The 19,453-nt window shown below is 56.2% G+C and overlaps 1 protein-coding gene across 2 annotated transcripts in view; it reads left to right on the forward strand.

The window, feature by feature from the left end:
- PHF21B (PHD finger protein 21B) overlaps nucleotides 1-19,453 on the forward strand; it is a 96,151-nt gene that overhangs the window by 63,738 nt on the left and 12,960 nt on the right. For both annotated transcript variants that reach the window (XM_021091398.1, XM_021091399.1), the window contains exons 3-6: nucleotides 662-754; nucleotides 3,638-3,988; nucleotides 6,963-7,103; nucleotides 16,902-16,953. In XM_021091398.1, the coding sequence (XP_020947057.1) occupies nucleotides 662-754; nucleotides 3,638-3,988; nucleotides 6,963-7,103; nucleotides 16,902-16,953 (637 nt within the window). The remainder of the gene's footprint in view (nucleotides 1-661; nucleotides 755-3,637; nucleotides 3,989-6,962; nucleotides 7,104-16,901; nucleotides 16,954-19,453) is intronic.

Here is a 19,453-nt window from a genome sequence, read left to right on the forward strand (position 1 = left end):
GCTGAGGTTTGAGGGTGTGTCAGGGTGAGCCCTGGTCTCTGCCCTGCTGAGCAGCCTGGTGGAGACCTGCATCGCGGGCCCCAACAGTCCTGCCTTTAACACTTCCTGTCCATTGATCCGTATTTTCAGACCCTGTCCTGCAGAAATGCTTGTGATGTGGAAATGGCTTTATCCGCAGAGATGTGAATGGCAGCACTGCTTGTTCATTGGAAAAGGACGGGACTAAAACCCACATTTCTGGGAGGATGGGATTGGCTGAGGAACCGCCGTGGTGTCTGCTGCCTGAAAGACCCCACAGCCACTGGAAGAGTGCTTTATGCAGATGGTCGTGACATGGGGCAATCTCACATGTGCCCTTAAGTACAAGTAGAAAAACGGGTTACAGAATTCAGTGTTCAGCTGTGGAGAAAACGTACTTAGAAGGAAGCTGAGGCCAAACAAAGGGTGAATGTTTTCTGGGGGTGCCATTTGTTTCCTGGGGGTGCCCTTCTTTTTCTTCCTCTAGCTTCCAAAATTTCTTGCATGGTATGTGTTACGTTTGTGATGAAAAAAACTCAGAATGAAGAGAAGGGAGCAGCGTCCACGGTCCCCAGGGCACACCCTGGGTGCCAGCTGGGGGGGGGGCATGTGGGTCCCAGTGCCACCCTCCTCTGTCTTGCAGGCTTTGGGAACCATCACTGCAGTGCCTGTCACGGGTCCTCAGGTCAGCTCCTTGCAGAGGTTGGCTGGGCAAGGAGCGGCAGTGCTACCTCAGGTAAGCAGCCTGAGGGCGGGCTTTGTTTCTGTCTGTCTGCGCCCAGTCCTTGGGGCTGAGGTTTCCGGAGGGCAGTGAGCTGGGCGCGACCCGCGTGGGGGTCCCTCCCTTCTCCTGCCCCCTCTGTCTGTCCTGCAGAGATTTTTGGATCAGACTCGGTGTTTCACAGAGTGAAGAATTGCAAGATCAATTTAATGGGTTATGACCAGTTTTTTGTTTTTTTTTTAATGGAGTAAACCAGGCTGGACTAGAAGAGAGGAGGTCAAGACACGTCATCAGCATATCCTTCATCAGCAGTTTGTTTCTGGGCTGGGTCACGATGTAATGGAGATTTTAAGTCTGGGTCCCGGCCAGAAAAGCGTGAGAAAGCGGGGGCAAGAGGATGCGTTTCGGGAGACCCAGACGCAGGCTGGGTGCCCTGGGTCCTGTCCTGACTGGCCTGCCCCCTTTGGACAAGTCACCTGGCGTCTTCACCTTCCTGAGCCGAGTCTCCTCAGTGGGGACCGGACCAGGGGGCACAGAGCCTTTGGAGCAGTGCCTGGCCTCAAGCAGATGCCTGCTGCTTGTCGCCCAGCGCCCGGCTTTGTGGGCCACCTGCGCTAAGCCACCCGGGATGCCACCTGCACAGGTGGTGAGGGCTGCTGCCTGTCCGCGGCCCTCTTGTCCTCGTGGCAGCCTCGCTGAATCTCCACCTGGACCGAATTCGACAGGGTCCTGCCCCCAGGAAGCCCAGAGCCCAGGAGGGGTTCAGACAAGCAGTCAGACGCTTTGAACTCGGGTGGTTGGGCTGTGTCTGAAGGATCTGCAGGGAAGGGCCGTGAGAGCTCCGAGGAGGCCCATAGCCTGCCTAGCGGTCAGGGAGGGCTTCCTGGAGGAGGTGGTGCTGGAAGCAGGCCTCAGAGGGTGGGAAGTCTTGGCAGTGCCGGGGAGCCAGACCCCAGGGAATGAGCGTCCTGGAAGTGGAACACAAGGACACAGGGGTGAGAAAGGGAGGCAAGCGACACGGGGAGGCCAGAACCGCAGGCTTCGCAGCCCTGGAAGGGCGGTGGGAGCAGGCGCAGAGCTGGCGAGGCAGCAGCAGCTTTTCGGAGGCCTTGGATGCTGAGCTGTGGAGTGAGCTTTGCCTGCCTGTGACTTGATGGCAGCCGGGAGCCATGGAAGGCTTTTGAGCAAAAGGGAGGGTCAGGATGGGGGCCAGGGAAAGGCTTCCGATCAGGTCAGAGCTGTTTCCCTCGTTCCCACTCCCACCTGCCTCCCTCGGTTGTAAAAGTCCAAGTCCCCCCCCACACAAGACACACACACAACACACACCCAGCACACATGCACACACACACACACAACCCACACATGACATGCACAACATATAGTACACACAACACACGTGCTCACATAGCATGCAGCACACAACACAAATACAACATACAGCACGTGCAACCTAACCCATACGCAACACACACGCATACACAGCAACAGAACACACACAGTGACACGATGCACAACACACATGCACAGACAAGATACCGCACTCACAACACACACATATACACAGCAACATACCACACACGGCAATACCACACATGTGCACAGACAACATGCAGCAACACAACACACACATACACAGCAATACAGCACACGTGCACAGACAACACACACAGCACATGGCACACACAACACACACAACTTACACACACTGTCGCTGTCACCCCCCAGCCTCTGCACCCGCCCTGCTCCTTCCCCTCCCCCTGCTGCTCCCGGGCTTCTGCCATCCCCCTCCCAGCAAATGTCCAGACCTGCGGGCTTGGTGAGCTGCCAGGGGGTCCACTCAGGCCAGAAGCTGCCCAGTGCTCACCTGCTTGGCTGCCGGCTGCTGCCGTCACAGGAAGCAGCCACATGGGAGCAGAGCCAGCAGCCTCGGTGGGAACCGACCACAGGCCCAGAGGAGGGGGCGCGCATCACGGGCGGGGAGGACCGGGCCTGGCCGTGCACGGCTCTGGGTGGCAGGGGTGAAAGGTCCTGAGCTCAGGGGTCTCCCGGATGTGTTTTCTCTGGGTCAGAGGCCCACCCGTTTGAGCCAAACCTTGAGCCCCCGGCCGAGCTGATGTTCAGAGCTGAGCGCTGCCGTCTGGGCCCGGCTGACCCCCGTTGAGAGTCCGATCGATGGATTGTTAGCCGTGTGGACCAGGGCCAGTGGTCGTACCCCGAATGACGGGGGCGGCCCCCAGAGCACAGGACGGAGCCCCTGGGACGTGAGCGCAGATCACAGCTGGGGTCTTCGCTGGCTGCCTCTCGCCCCGCCTGCGGCCAGGACCAGAGGGAACCTTCCACACTCAGTATCTGTTTGTGTGGGGCTCTGAGCCTGGCTCCACAGACCAGAGGTGCCAAGGACAGAGCGGGCGGGACAGGGCCGTCCACCCCCAGCCCGGCCATCCACAGGGCAGGTGCCAGGCCTTCAGCCCGGCCTCTGCGACGCCCCTGATGGCGGGGAAGTCGTGCCTGTGCTTAGAGGGCAGGTCTGCTTGGCTGCGGGCCCACTGTGGCGGGAGAAGGGAGGGCCACCCAAGTGGAGACCAGCTCCGTGGTGGCCCTGGCGAGACGCCTTCCTAACGGGGGCCATGTGGCACTGGCACGGAAACCACCCCAGACCTCCCCTTCCGCTGTGGCCGCTGGTGACCAGACGCCCCTGGCCAGGCAGGGCACAGCCCGGGACGCAGGCAGCCTTGGTGGGTCCATGGGCGCTCCGCTGCCCGGCCCTCACCTCTCACGTGGGAGTCTCTGGGCGGGGTCGTGTCCGTGCCGTGCCTGGACTCGTCCCCAGTCCGGCTCTGCTCATGTCACCTCGTCTGTGTGCCTGTCTGACCCCGTGCCGCTGCCTCCCTTCCCCAGGTTAGGCCAAAGACTCTGATTCCAGACAGCCTCCCCGTCACCCCCGGCCGGGACCGGCCCCCCAAGCAGCCCCCGACCTTCCAGAAGGCCACCGTGGTCAGTATCAAGAACCCCAGCCCGGCCCTCCCCACTGCCAACAACACCGTGAGCCATGTGCCAACGCCCGGCAGCCAGCCCCAGGCCCTCGCCGAGCCCGCCGCCATCACCTCGCCGCTGAGCAGCGCCGGGGTGGCCTATGCCATCATCTCCACCGCCCCCAGCCATGCCGCCGCCATCGCCCCCAGCACCGCCGTGTCGGCGGTCAGCGACAGCATCAAAGTCCAGCCCCTCCTCATCAGTGCCGACAACCAGGTGAGCGCGTGCCCGCGGGCAGGTGGGCCCACGCGCCCGGGGGGCAGGCGTCGGGAGGGGTCGGGTGAAGGAGGCCCGGGCGGAGCGCGTGACCAGCTGGCAGAACCGTCAGGCGGCCCAGCGAATGGCTGGAGTGGGAACAGAGGCGGGAAGGAACAGAGCGTGAATGAGCCGTCGGGGAATCGGCCCGGGCGGAGCAGTGGGGAGGGTCCCGCTGCCCGGATGGCAGGAGTGGCGCCTGACGGAGGGCCGAGCGAGCGAGTCAAGGTGGGAGGACCGAGGTGGGACTCGGGAGCTACAAGCGAATGAACGGGGAGCGAAAGGACACGTGGCTGAGCGAGTGGACACAGTCGGGAAAGTGCGATCCCTCGGTGCCTGAGCAACTTCATTCCTCAGAACAATTCATTAGCCGATGAAACGTGTGGCCGAGGGCACGGCGGGCCCGTGCCTGGTCTCTGCGGGTGGAGGGAGGCGGTCAGGGGCTTTTTGGCCCCTGGGTGACTGCATGGAAATCGTCATGACTTCCTGCCAAGATTTCAAACTAAAACCAAGATCCTCTCCGGTTCCACGCCCAGCTCCCCGGCGATTGCGTGGTGCACTTGGGGCTGCGTAGCAGGTGCTGTTGCCTCTCTTTGGCTTCTTTTCCTCCGTATCCAATTCAGGGTCCACCAGGCTGCCCGTCCCTTGCCTATGGCCAGTGTCCCTTCCACTTTCCAGCCCGAGTGGCAGCCACTTCCACGCAGCTCTGTGGTACTGCACGCGGTGTATTTCTGGGAGGGTGCTTTTGGGCCCACCCACTTCCAGACGGGACGGCATCCCCAGGGAATCTCCAAAGGGTCATCACCAGCCAGAGTCAGGTGGCAAGTTCCAGTGAGGAAACTCCCACCCCAGACGGCGCCTGGTCCAGAGAGGGAGCGTAGCAGACGTTTGTTGGATGAGCGTACGTGTTTCACTGCAACCTCACTGGCACTCAGTGTTGGCATTTTAAAACACTTTTTGCTCATTTAGTCGGTGCAAACAGATGTTAGTTTTGGTTTTGTTCTGGGTTTTTTTGTTTTTTGTTTTTTGTTTTTTTTGGTTGGGTTTTTTTTTTTGCCTTCTTTAGGGCTGTACCCACAGCATTTGGAGGTTCCCAAGCGAGGGGTTGAATTGCAGCTGAAGCTGCCGGCCTACACCACAGCCACAGCAACGCGAGATCTGAGCCATGTCTGATCTACACCACAGCTCACGGCACCGCTGGATCCGTAACCCACTGAGCAGGGCCAGGGATCAAACCCTCGTCCTCATGCCTAGTAGTTGGGTTCAATACCCCTGAGCCATAACAGGAACTTCCCAGATGCTGATGTTTGAAAATTGAATTGTTTTGGTTAGTGTTGGGCTTGAAGGGTTCCCTGTATTTTTCAAGAGTCTTATCTCCTTCATTTGAGAACTTTTTTTGCCCTTTTTTTCTGCTGGGGATCTTAGTGGTTTTTTCCCATGAATATAAAAAGGGAGCTTTTTTTTATTCCATCCAGAGAATTCTGGGGCTTCAAAATTCCGATAAGAAGAACAGACTACTTTCCCTCAAGCCAGCAGAAAAATGGGATGCATTTTCTTTTTGTGCTTAAGAGCTTCAAATTCGCAAGTCACACACACAAAAAGTCTGCTACAAGGGTCTAAAAAATTTTTTTGGACTTCCCATTGTGGTTCAGCAGTTAAAAAACCCAACTAGCATCCATGAGGATGCAGGTTTGATCCCTGGCCTCACTCAGTGGGTTAAGGATCTGGCGTTGCTGTGAGCTGTAGTGTAGGTCACAGACATGGCTTGGATCCTGTGTTGCCTTGGCTGTGGTATAGGCCGGCAGCTACAGCTCTGATTAGACCCCTAGCCTGGGAACTTCCATATGCCACAGGCACAGGCCTAAAAAAAAAAAAAAAGAACCCGACTAAGTAACCATGAGGACGTGGGTTTGATCCCTGGCCTCGCTCAGTGGGTTAAGGATCCAGCGTTGCTGTGACTATGACATAGGCCAGCAGCTGTAGCTACGATTTGACCCCTATGGAACCTCCATATGCCACAATGCAGCCCTAAAAAGACCCCCAAATTTTTTTTTCTCTTCACAAGTCACTACGTTTTTAGGAGGGAAAAACAAATTCAAGTTACTCCTGGCTGAGGCCAGACCAGGGCTGCTCCTGGTGGATTCCTTTGCTTAGATTCTTTCCCCATTCGTTGTCCAAAAGAATAGATGCAGTGGTCGAGCCACGGATGGAGGAGACCCCAGCCCACGGAGAGGCCGGGTGGCAGAGGTCAGGCTTCAGTGTCTCAGCTTTCAGACCCTTCAGTCCGTCCAGCCAGTGATTCCTGAACCCCGGGAGGGCACTGGAGTGGGGCTGCTGTGTGTGCTGCTGAGCAGGGTCGAGGTTCCCTCCCCTCTCCATCCCCCAGGATTGGCAGGGCCCCTCCGAGTCAGCAAATCGGCTCCCACCTGCCTGATCCCTAAGCCAGGTTTGAACACCTCAGACACAGTGGCCTGGGTTGTTGGAGGAGGTGGCAGAGTGGCTGTCGGGGCGGGGGGATCAGGCGAAGCAGCCAGACAGACCCAGGAAGGGTCCCAGCCCCTCTGCCCCCTTAATACCGTGGCGTCAGGAGGGAGCAGGTCTGAGCTCAGTTTACCTGCATTTGATGCATCTTGAGTCTTTGCCGCCTGAACGTTCACTGCCACCTGGAGGTGCATGTTGCCAAGGTGTTAACTGATGAAGCAGCTGAGGCTCAGAGATGGGAAGTGACCTCCCCAAGGCCACATGGCTGGGAGACAGTCGCACAGGATTGGACCCAGGTCCGATTCCGATTCTCGGGCAGACTGTCCTGGCGGTGGAAGGCCTGCACCACCAAGGGGTGGGAGAGGCGGGGGCGGCCTCCTCGGTCCTCTCGGGCCCCGCCCCTCAAGCCCGCCCCCTCAAGCTCCGCCCCCTCACCGCCCCGCCGGTCTCCCAGGTCATCATCCTTCAGCCTCAAGTGCAGACGCAGCCTGAGAGCACGGCGGAGTCGCGGCCGCCCACGGAGGAGCCATCTCAGGGAGCTCAGGCCACCAAAAAGAAGACGGAAGACCGGCCCCCAAGCCAGGAGAACCCCGAGGTGGGTGGCGTGGTCTGGGGGCGGCTTTAGGATATGGCTCTGCAGGGGCACAGCCACCGGGAGCAGTGGGAGTTGGGGGGGCAGGGTTGGGAGGGGGGACTCGCCCAGCAAGTCGAGGTCTCAGCCGCCTTGTGTCACGGATTTACTCCCTGAGTGGCCGTGTGGGGCAGTGGTTGACACCGATCCTAGACCCAGAGGCTGCCTGGATCTGCACACCCGCTCGCTGCCCATTTCTGGCCGTGTGACTGGGGGTGGGGGTGGGGGCCGAGCCCGTTCCTTTCCTCATCTGTGAGCTGCCTGGGCTGAACCTTCCTGGCAATGATGTTGGGAGCATTTCATGAGTCTGTGTCTGCTGAGGCCCTAAAGAGTGGGGTCCGCGAGCCCAGCTGTCCCCTCCATCTCTGCGTCATCAGGACCCTCCGTCCACGGGACAGCGCTGTTCTTGGCAGCCTGTGGCTCTGAAGTTGTCTGGCTCCTCTCTCTGCCCCACTGGTCACTAAACATCTGTAGGTGGCACAGCAGGACGCTGAACGCCTTAAAAGCCAGCTCTGTGTTGGACTTCTGGTTCCTGCTTGAATCCTCTGCCGCCCTGGGCCAAAACCCACCGTCTGGGCCTTTTTCCATGTGACTCTGTCTGCCAGCGCCCCTCTTCTCTAGCAACGGGTCTATCTTACGAGATTCCCTTTAGAAACCTCCTCCAGGCAGCCTTCCCTGAGCACCTGCCCCCAGCTGGCAGAAGAGATCCCTCTGCGCTCCCCGAACGCCTCTGATTCTGTTGGTGAGAGTGTTGCCGTCCAGAGAAGTCCTTCACCCACAGCTCCGTCCATTCACTCGTCAGCTCCACACAGGCTCTGCTGAGGTGGGGACACGGAGACCGGGCAGGTGTCCTTCATCTTGGCCTTGGGGAAGCTCGCTCCTACTGGCAGACACAGGCGCGGCCACTAAGACTTGAACTTGGGTTAGGAAGCCGTCAGGTGTCATCAGAGAATTACAGATTCTGAGCTGTGAGCGATGTGGGGAGAAGCCGAGAGCCGAGTTTCCACGGGGAAAGACCGTGGAAGGCCTCGCGGGGGAGGGGCCCTCACGGGGTTGGGGCAGCAGGTGGGGCTCCAGTAGACGGGCAAGAGGCAGGAGGGTGGCGAGTCAGCCAGAGGGCAGTGCCTGGGAGAGGGCACAGCATGCCCAGGAAAGTCAGCTGGTCCGTCCAGACCATGGGAAGCGTGTGTGCCGGAGAATTTCTGGGCATGGCATTAAAGATAGACGACTGGAGGGTATCCTGGAAGACCGGAAGCAGAATGCCACAGTGGAACGTTATTCTTTAATTTTTTTTTTTTACGGCCACACCTGCAGCATATAGAAGTGCCCAGGCCAGGGGTCCAACCGGAGCTGCAGCTGCCGGCCTACGCTACAGCCACAGCAACGCCAGATCTGAGCTGCATCTGCGACCTACACTGCAGCTTTTGGCAACACTGGATCCTTAACCCACTGAGCAGGGCCAGGGATTGAACCCATGGACACTGTGTCAGAGTCACTCTATTTATTTTGTCTTTTGTCTTTTTAGGGCCACACCCACGGCATGTGGAGTTCCCAAGCTAGGGGTTGAATCGGAGCTACGGCCGCCGGCCTGCACCACAGCCACAGCAACGCCAGATTTGAGCCACTTCTGCAACCTACACCACAGCTCACAGCAACGCCGGATCCTTAACCCACTGAGCAGGGCCAGGGATTGAACCCTCATCCTCATGCCTCCTAGTTGGGTTCGTTAACCACTGAGCCACAAAGGGAACTCCTGCGTCAGATTTTTAACCCACTGAGCCATGACGGAAACTCCAGAACCTTATTCCTTGGGTAGTGGGGAGCCATGGAATATCTCTGAGCAGGAGGGTGGCGTGGTGGTCGTCCTCTGGCACGTCCAGAAAGCCCACTGGGGGTTCGGAGACTGGACCCCTCCCGAGGCTGAAACCAGTCTCCTCTGTGACCTCAGCCTCAGTTTTGTCTCAGGAAAGACCGTCAGTTCCATTCGGCTGCAATGTTTGAGTACCTGCTGTATACGGGATCAGGCCAGGGCCCAGCTCGCAGCTCGAGCTCCCACAAGTGTCCCCCCACCCCCACCCCGGGCCTCCCATGGGGTTTGCTGCATTCTCAACATTCAGGAAGGTTTTCTGGGTGGATTCTTTTTGTTCTTACAAAGTCTATCTTAGTCAATTATTGTGCATTTATACAATTAGGATAATTACAGCTAACTACATAATGAGTGTAAATACGTGTAATGACTTAAATAGAACTTGCAATTACAACACATCCTGATATAAAAATCCTTATTAACGTTGTCTTTGAAGAGGGCTGGGAGCAGGCGTGCTCCACAGACATGGCTTCCTGGCGCCCTTTGAACCTGTTGGTGGAGGATCTAAGTCAAGATCCTTCCTTTAAAAAAAAAAAAAAAGGAAGAAAAGAAAAGGAGTTCCCGTTGCAGCTCAGCAGGTTAAGGACCTGACTTGGTCTCTGTGAGGATGCGGGTTTGATCCCTGGCCTTGCCCAGTGGGTTAAGGATCTGGTGTTGCCACAAGCTGCAGCGTAGATCGCAGATGCAGCTCGGGTCCAGTGTGGCTGTGGCTGTGGTGCAGGCCGGCAGCGGCAGCTCCAATTCAACCCCTAGCTTGGGTGTGCCACAGGTGTGGCCCTGAAAAGAAAAAAGAAAAAAGATCCCCTGAAGCCAGAGCAGCAGCTGCCCAGAAACGTCACCAGACAAGCCCTGGGGGAGCGCAGGGGCCTTGGTCTTAGCATGGACTGGGGGTAAAGAGACACTGACTGGTGTTTGTAAGGCTCTGTGCAGTGGCTTGCAGAGCAGTGGCTGGCTGGGTCCCAGGGCTCTCACGCACCCTCCGCACGGCACCTTCCAAGCCCCGGCCCCCTGTGAGAGGAGTGGGGACGTCACATGAAGTGACGGAGTCCACCCAAGGCATCGAAGGGACGCGGGGCCGCAACCCCCTTCTCTGCCGATGGAGCCTCCCTCGCTCACGCTCCCTCTCCCCTCTCCGCGTCCTCCCAGCAGCTGCCAAGCGCCGGGCGGGAATTACCATGTTCACATCACAGACGAGGAGGCAGCTCCGAGGCCAGCAGTGGGCACCTAGCCCAGGCAGAACCCGGGCCCCGGCTCCTTCCTGTCGCAAGGCCCCCTGGCTTCTTCACGACAGAGCCTGGCCGTCTCGGTGTGACTCGTTATCCTGGCCACCCTTGGGTTAGCGTGAGCCCCTGGGAGGGGCAGCCAGCGCAGAGCTCCGGACACACCCGCGCCCCGGCCGCCTCCCTGGGCAGGACCCGAGCAGACGGACGCTCCTTCCCTCCGTGCCACCCCTGCTGCCACCGCCCCTTCCGGCCCTGCCCTCCCCCCTTTGGGGTGGTTCTTTCCTGTGTGTTGACCCTGCAGCTAGAAGGACCTCTCTAAAATGTAGAAATATGAGTTCCCATCTTGGCACAGCAGGAACAAACCTGACGAGTATCCATGAAGACGCAGGTTCGATCCCTGGCCTCGCTCTGTGGGTTAAGGATCCGGCATTGCTGTGAGCTGTGGTGTAGGTCACAGACGTGGCTCGGATCCCACATTTCTGTGGCCCTGGCATAGGCCAGAGGCCATAGCTCTGATTAGACCCCTAGCCTGGAAACCTCCATATGCCGCAGGTCCGGCCCTAAAAAAGACAAAAACAAAAAAACAACAACAAAAAAACAAATTCATGAGGAGTTCCCGTCGTGGCTCAGTGGTTAACGAATCCGACTAGGAACCATGAGGTTGCGGGTTCGATCCCTGCCCTTGCTCAGTGGGTAAGGATCTGATGTTGCTGTGAGCTGTGGTGTAGGTCACAGACATTGCTCGGATCTGGCGTTGCTGTGCCTGTGGGGTAGGCTGGCAGCTATAGCTCCAATTTGACCCCTAGCCTGGGAACCTCCGTAGGCCACAGGTGAGGCCCTTAAAAAAAAAAAAAAAAAAAAAAATAAAAATTTTTAAAAATATAATCCAGAAATAACCAGGTCATCTTCCTCCTTATTTTTTTATTTTTTTGGCCACGCCTGAAGCAGGCAGAAGTTCCCAGGCCAGGGATCAAACCTGCACCACAGCAGCAACCCGAGCCATTGCAGTGACAATGCCAGATCCTTGACTGCTGAGCACAAGAGAGCTCCCACCCTTCTTTTTAAAATAATTTTCCCCAACTTTATTGAAATAGAATGGCATAGAACAATGTGTACGTTTAAGGGGATTTGATATCTGTGTATATCGCCACAAAAATTGTAGTTAACACATCCGTCACCTCACATGCTTATTTATATATTTTTCCTGATGAGCATTTTTATGTTATTTTATTTTATTTTGTCTTTTTGTCAGGCCGCACCTGCAACATATGGAGGTTCCCAGGCTAGGGGTCTAATCAGAGCTGTAGCTGCCAGCCTGCACCACAGCCACAGCCACTTGGGATCCGAGCCTTGTCTGCCACCTACACCACAGCTCACGGCAACGCTGGATCCTTAACCCACTGAGCAAGGCCAGGGATCTAACCCGAAACCTCATGGTTCCTAGTTGGATTCGTTTCTGCTGAGCCACAGTGGGAACTCCAGGATTTCCTCAGTTTTGAATTAGTCACCCCCTCTTCTTGCAATGCACCCCCATCGGGATGGCTTTGAATTCTCACTTGGACTATACATCTGTGCTGCAAAAGCAACAACAGGTAAAAGGCAGGAGTTCCCACTGTGGCTCGGCAGGTTAAGAACCTGACACCGTATCTGTGAGGATGCAGGTTCAATCGCCGGCCTCGCTCTGTGGGTTAACCATCCAGCATTTGCCAAAGGCTGAGGATCATGGTGAGGCTTAGATCCGGTGTTGCTGTGCCGTGGGGTAGGCCGGCAGCTGCAGCTCCGATTCCATGCCTAGCCCAGGAACTTCCATGTGCCCCGGGTTTGCCCCCCCCACAAAAAAGAGGCATCTGTGTGTCACTGTGTCCCCGAGGTAGAGGCAGGGGCAGGATGGATGCCCGGGCTGGGACCCCAGGTTCAGAATCGGGTCAGGGTGACCAGGAGGGAGGGCAGCTCCTGAGGGGCAGTGGGTCCCAAAAGTCCTTCCAGCAAGAGAGGCGCAGAGCTGGGCTTCTCCGCTAGTCTGGGAGCCGCCTGTGCCTGGGGCCCCACGGGCTGGGCGAGGCCCGGGTGATTGCAGACTTGCTCTAAAGGGAAGGTAAGCAGTAGGAAGAGAAAAAGACACATAAAACTGAGGAAAAGAAAGTGGTGCGAAAATGAGTCTGCAGACAGAGTTCTAAACACATGACGCCGTCTGATGCTAAGAAGGACAATCAATAAAATCAACATTTGGGGAGTTCCTGTCGTGGCTCAGCAGAAACAAACCTGACTGGCATCCCTGAGGACGCAGGTTCAATCCCAAGCCTCCCTCAGTGGGTTAAGGATCTGGTGTTGCCATGAGAGCTGTGGTGTAGGTCTCAGATGGGGCTCAGATCTGGCGTTGCTGTGGCTGTGGTGTAGGCCGGCAACTGTAGCTCTGATTGGACCCTAGCCTGGGAACCTCCAGATGCCATGGGTGTGGTCCTAAAAAAGGAAAAAAATAAAATAAAATAGAATAGAATCAACATTCGGAATGTGAATTTATGCAAGATGAAGCTAATTTTGTGGCATACTCATAGCAACGACTCTGACATAAGTGTGTTTAGGATACTCAAAGAAGTTAAAAATAAAGGAATAACATCCACTTGAAATAAGTAAGGGCTAACGAAATAAAAAAAATCGTAAAAATAAAATGTTCGTCAGATGGGTACAAAAATTATGTGAAAATCCAATAAGGAGAAACCGGGTGATTGGTTGAGATTTTTAAAACCTTACCAGACTGGATGAACAGAGCTAATTAGTGCTTTGGAATATGGCTCCACAGAGAGATGCAGAGAAGTCAGCAATTATCCGCATGCGTGTGGGAAGCAGCAGCGTGGAGCAGGTGGAGGGAGGCCTCGCCCAGGGCCAAGGAGCTGCAGGCTGCGGACGCCGTCAGCCACAGACACTGTCTGAGGATCACATGTCCATGTTCCAGGCAGTGTCCCTGAGCTGCCCTTGGGGGAGGCAGGGCTGGGTCAGGTGCGAACTGGGACCACACGAGCAAAGAGAACATGCAGGAAGCGGGAGAGTCTGGTGTTGGCAACTCTCAGAAAACACAGGCAGAAGCTTGCCTCCTGAAGATGGTTGCAACTGCAACCCATGAGGCATCCAGGACCAGAGAAGGTGCCGCAGACCCTCCTTGACCTTGTTGGGGGCCAAGGACACATGGTGAAACGGAACACCACAGAGGCACCATATTTGAAGAAGGAAGTCAGTACAAAGCCCCTCTGAGGGACACTCCGAGAAAGAGAAGTGATTTTTATCTTAAAGAATACTTGCCACACATAAACCCCCCCCATATCTTTTCTGTGAATTAAAAGAAATCGATAAAATAATCACCACCAAGGAGGAAACTGCAGTGCTGAAACACAAGGACCGAGGGGAGTGATGGCTCAGTGGCCGAAGTGCTGGCGAGGGTGTAATGGGAGCTGAAGATTTTCAGAAGAAATAATCAGGCCATCGTGTAAATAGACGTGTAACCGGAGGAGCACAGGGCCCCATAGACACATCGGAAGACACAGTAAGAGACCTTGGAGCCAGAAGTGAGAAAAGGTTACAATGCAAAAAAGAAGGAATGAATTTTTAAACATTAGGAAGTGGCGCCTACAGAAGACAAGCAAAGAAGATACAACAGATGGCTAATTGGAGGCTTTAAGAAGAAAACCAGGCTGATGGAGCAGAGCAGAGAGATCCAGTAGATACAACAGGCGAATCCCTGTAACGCGGCTGGCATGGGGTCGGCCGTTTGCTTCTGTTTCGGCACATGGGCGTGGCCTGAAGGGAACGGCTGGCTGAGTGGGGACCAGAAGGCAGCCACGCAGATGCCACTAGGATTGGCTCAGCCCAGCCGTCCCAAATGGGACCGGTGAGAGGACACCAGTCCCGGGGCATCCTGGAGGCCTTGCCACTGTCCATTCAGCCGCAGGATGCTCGATGTGACATAGAAACTGCACTGGCATCCGTTGGCCGAAGCTGGCTGGCCCCCAGAATCTCTGTTTGAGCAGCTCTGTGGCCAACTCAGCCCTTTCATTCGTCTTGGGCTGATGTGGGCATGTGACCGCGTCCCAGCTTGTACTGCTCATGGCACGACGGGCCAGTTAGATAGAGAGATGAGTAGTTAGGTGAGGGAACAGTGCCTTTGTTCAGAAAGCCGGCAGATCAAGAAGACACTGGACTTGCGTCCCAAAGGCCCATCTCGCCTGAGTTAGAATTCAGGCTTCTTTTTACTAAAAGGGAAGAGAGTGAAGTCAGAGGCCACCTGGTTCCCACCAGCCGCTCGAGGCGGTGGGGCCCTTTCTTCCTGCTGCTGCCCTTGGCGGGCGGGCTGGTCAGGGCGTTGCCGGGGATCTAAACCAATGCTCTCTCCCTGGGAGGACGGCTCCCAGAGATGGGCCGCAATGTGTGGTTTAAGCTTCTAGGCAACATCGCTGTGGTGATGGGCGTGTGACAGCACAAGGAGTCTTCCTATCGCGACACGCAGCCCACAGGATCAAATTTTATGGGCTCCACTTTTCATGGCACGATGATGCTTCACAATTACAGAAATATGAGTAAAGTTTGCTGAAATAGAAGCTTTAACGTCCTCACGGAAAGGAAGCAGGCGGCAAGTTGACCTGGGGAAATGATAAACACTGGGGCCCAACCCGGTCACGTCTCTGACTGGGTTTTTCCAGCCTCACCTGCCGCATATGGAAGTTCCCGGGCCAGGGATTAAACCTGCCCCGCAGCAGTGACAATGCCCGATTGTTAACCAGCTGAGCCCCTGGGGAACTCCTAAAGTTACTGACGCTTGTGTGTGTGTGTGTGTGTGTGTGTGTCTTTTTTTCTTTTCTAGGGCCGCACCTGTGGCATATGGGGGATCCCAGGCTAGAGGTCTTATCAGAGCTGTAGCCGCTGGCCTACGCCACAGCCACAGCAACGTAGGATCTGAGCCGCGTCTGTGGCCTACACCACAGCTCACGGCAACGCAGGATCCTTAACCCACGGAGCAAGGCCAGGGATCAAACCCAAAACCTCATGGTTCCTAGTCGGATTCGATAACCACTGAGCCACAACGGGAACTCCCTGAAGTTACTGACTCTTACCAGAAACAAAAGGATCCTGTAGGCATCCAGGCGAAAACCATCACAGTCGCTTTAGAGGGAGAAGAACTTGGCCGGCTTCTGACTTCTCACGGCAGCGTTCACTGCAGACACTGACTTCTACAAGTTTGAGGAAAGAGGTTGGGACCTTACATCCAGCCAAGCTGTCCTTCACATTGAAAAGCTACAGACTCAAAGTTTTAAATCTGCCAAGATCTCGGGAGCTGTCATTCCCATGAACCATTCATGAAAAACTAGTAGAAACTCAACCCCAGAGCTCCCGTTGTGGCTCACTGAGGATCGGGTTCAATTTCTGGCCCTGCTCAGTGGGCTAAGGATCTGGCGTTGCCATGAGCTGTAGGGTAAGTTGCGGATGTGGCTTGGATCCTGTGTTGCTGGGGCTGTGGTGTAGGCCAGCAGCTGCAGCTCCGATTCAACCCCTAACCCGGAAACTTCCATTGCGGGTGCAGCCCTAAAAAGACAAAACTCACAAATTGAGAGTTCCCTGGTGACCTAGCTCTTAAGGATCCAGCATTGTCACTGCTGTGGTGTGGGTTCAGTCCCTGGCCTGGGAAACCCTTACATCCTATGGGCTCGACCAAAAAAAAAAAAAAAAAAAAAGAAAAAAAAAAGAAACTGTAGGTATTAAAATCAAACAAAAGCAACTTGCTTTCTAAACCCAGTCTCCAGCTAAGATGCAGAAACCTGAACCCTGCAAAATAAAATATTGGTAAATTTTACTACATGCAGTTTCCTTTTTTATGGCTGCACCCATGACATATGCAAGTTCCCAGACTAGGGAGCGAATCCAAGCTGCTGCTAAGACCTACGCCACCCCAGAGACAACACCGGATCCCTGACCTGCTGCACCCCAGTGGGAACTCCGTTTTTTGTCCGTGGCCCAAAAAACACCCGTGGACCATTACCCTTAATTCCTTAAGTGACAGCAGTGCATGGTGACCTTCTCCCAAAAGGACAGTGTGGCCAGATGGTAAAGAGTGACACTGCAGCGCAGAAACCTGACAAGCACACCTGAGCCGGGTGATCACGGCCGGCATCTCAGTGACCAGTCACACTGACGGCCCTTGCCGTCCCGGGATGGGAAGTTCACTTGACCTCTGTGGTTTCCCAAAACACCCAGGACCCCAGTCTAATCCTGAGAAAAACATCATGCAAATCCCTGTCGAGGGGCATCCTACAAACTTCGTGGTCCACACCCATCAAAACAGCCAAGTCATCAAAAACGAGGGAAGTCTGGAGTTCCCGCTGGGGCACAGTGGGTTAAGAACCTGACTGCTGTGGCTCAGGTCGTAGTCGTGGCTCAGATTGGACCCCTAGCCTGGGAATTTCCATATGCCATGGGTGCAGCCAAAAAGAAAACAAACAAACAGAAACCAACAGGGAAGCCTGAGACACTCTCCCAGCCGCAAGGCGCTAAGGAGACAGGATGGCTAAAGTCATGGGGGCTCCCGGGTAGGGGGGGGTCCTGGGACAGAGAGAGGACATCAGACAGAAACTAAGAAAACTCCAAATAGAAAAGCTGCATTAATCCTTCTCTGTTTCCTTCTCTTAGAAAATTGCCTTCATGGTAGCGCTGGGCCTGGTTACGACGGAGCACTTGGAAGGTAAGGACCAGGGCACTGGGCTGGCGCTGCCCGCAGGGTGGGGTGGGGGTGGGTGCAGAGCTGGCGCCTGACAGAAGCAGTGGGGCTCGGACTCCCAGTCAGATGGCACTGCCTGAGCCTGGCCCACCTTCTGCGTGGTTGGCGCCAGGCCGTCATCACACAGACCACGGATCGCGCCTGCTCTCCCGGCCTGTGACTCTGCACAAAATCTGCCTGTCTCAGTGGAGGGACCGACCGGGTGTGTTCGCTGCCCCCGGAGGGGAGGCCACGCAGTGAAGTGGCAAGAGCCAAGGGCCCTGCTCTGCCATTGCTACGGCTCGACGCCTGGGCGAGTCACTCAGCTCCTCGGCCTCAGTTTCTCCATCTGTAAAATGGGCCGGTAACCACCCCTTCTCCTGGGGTTGTTGTAAAGAACCCAGAGGAGAGCCCGGCACCCAGTTAAGCCCAGCATCACCTCCCCCGCTGTTGAGCTGGCCTGTGGGCTTGGAACTTGGAGCACACCGGTCGGTCAGCGTGGCAGTCCAGGTGCTGTTTGATTTTACCGCAATTACAGATCAGCTCTGTGCATCGTCATAGAACCTAAGGGCCTGCAAAGCGTGGAGACCAACCTTCTTGTTGCACTCGTGGGGAAGCTGAGGCCGGAGAAGTTGGTTCACTTGCCCAAGGTCACACAGCCAGCCAGGGTCAGGCCCAGGCTGGAATCCAGGTCTCCTGGCTCCCAACCCAGAGTGCTTGCCATGCTTCTGACCTCGCTGCTAAAGGCATTTTAAAGGTGAAGACACGCCCCTCTCCCCCAAGTGAATCTGGATTCGGGGAGGAAAACCAAACTTCCTTTTCCTGGTTAAAATCGAGGAAAGGCAGAGTTCCCATTGCGGCTCAGTGAGTTAAGAACCAGACGTAGTATCCATGAGGATGCGGGTTCTATCCCTGGCCTCACTCCGTGGGTTAAGGATCCAGCATTGCCGCACATTGCAGCGTAGGTTACAAATGCAGCTCGGATCTCGCGTTGCTGTGGCTGTGGTGTAGGCCGGCAGGTGCAGCTCCAGTTCCGCCCCTAGCCTGGGAACCTCCATATGCCGCGGGTGTGGTCCTAGAAAAAAAAAAAAAAATCCAGGAAAGGAAGGGAATGAATTGACCCCCACCGTGCAGAGGCACTCACGGTCTTTAATCTCAGGTGGGGTTCTCTCTGGCACAGCAGGTGAGTTCCCGAAGCCCAGGGAAGGGACCTGGCGAGGCCCCAGGGCCCGCTGGGGCCTTCCCGTGCTGAGTAGCATGCCTGGCCTTCCACAGCCACCTCCCTTGCATTCCCCGGGTCTGACGTGCCCTTGGGCGGCCCCTGGGGCATAGATGTGGGCGGAGAGGGGCAGGGACAGGGACCAGACCCCTGGGGTTCCACTGACTGGGCCCTGGTAGGGAAGCCCTGTCTGAGCAGCCCCTGCCCGTGGCCCTTCCTTCTGCCGGCGAGGCTGCACGTGTGGATGCCCTGCTTGAACTCGGGTGTGCGGAACCCGGCCGCGCTCGGCGGCCTTGAGAACTCTTCATGCTGTCTCCTTGGCTCCACGGAGGCAGCCTGGGTGCGGGGACGGGTCCGTGGCCGAAGCCCTGTGTTCACGTCCTGGCGGTACTGCTTGGAGCTGGGTGACCTTGGGCGAGCTCCCTCCCCGCGCCGAACCTGTCTCCTCGAAAAACCGCGTCTGCCCACGTGGCAGGGTTGCTGGGGTGCCTGAGGTCAAAGCACGCTGCTTGGAGACGTGTGGCAGTTACGGTGTTTATACGTCCCCCTCATTTGGAAAACTCTCCGCCTCCTGGATGTTTCTTTATTTGATTCTTTCTCCGCAGAGGGTCCGAGGTGTTTCCAGGAAACACAGGAGTGATATTGAGACTGTTTAAAAGGCGGTAGATCAGGTCCAAGAGGCTAGCAGTGTCAAAACAGCTGCACACAGGGGTTCCTGTTGGGGCTCAACGGGTTAAGAACACAACGTGGTGTCCCTGGGGATGTGGGTTCCATCTCTGGCCTCAGTCAGCGGGCTAAGGATCCATCGTTGCCACAGCTGTGCTGTAGGTCACAGATTTGGCTCGGACCTGGCGTTGCTGTGGCTGTGCTATATAGGCCAGTGACTGCAGCTCAGATTCCACCCCTAGCCCAGGAACTTTCATATTAAAGGAAAAAAAAATAAAAAAGGATCTGGCATTGTCCCTGCTGTGGCTCAGGTCACTGCTGTGGTGCAGGGTTGATCCCTGGCTCAGAAACTACTTTATGCCGTGAGTGGGGCTGGAAAAAAAAACAGCTGTACACAGAGAAACAGAGCCCACCTGGCAGTCAAAGCAAAAGGAAGAAAGAAGAAGAGAGAAAGAAGGAGAGGGAGAGAAACCACTGCACCAGGCCCCGCTGGAAAGCCTCGGGTTGGAGCCGGGCTGCCCCACCCAGGCTTGCACCTGCCCTTTGCAGGAGCCCTGAAGCTCTGCAGCTCAGCCAGGCCAGCAGCTGACCCGCGGGCAC

This window comes from Sus scrofa, chromosome 5, assembly GCF_000003025.6.
Source record: "Sus scrofa isolate TJ Tabasco breed Duroc chromosome 5, Sscrofa11.1, whole genome shotgun sequence".
Taxonomy (NCBI): domain Eukaryota; kingdom Metazoa; phylum Chordata; class Mammalia; order Artiodactyla; family Suidae; genus Sus; species Sus scrofa.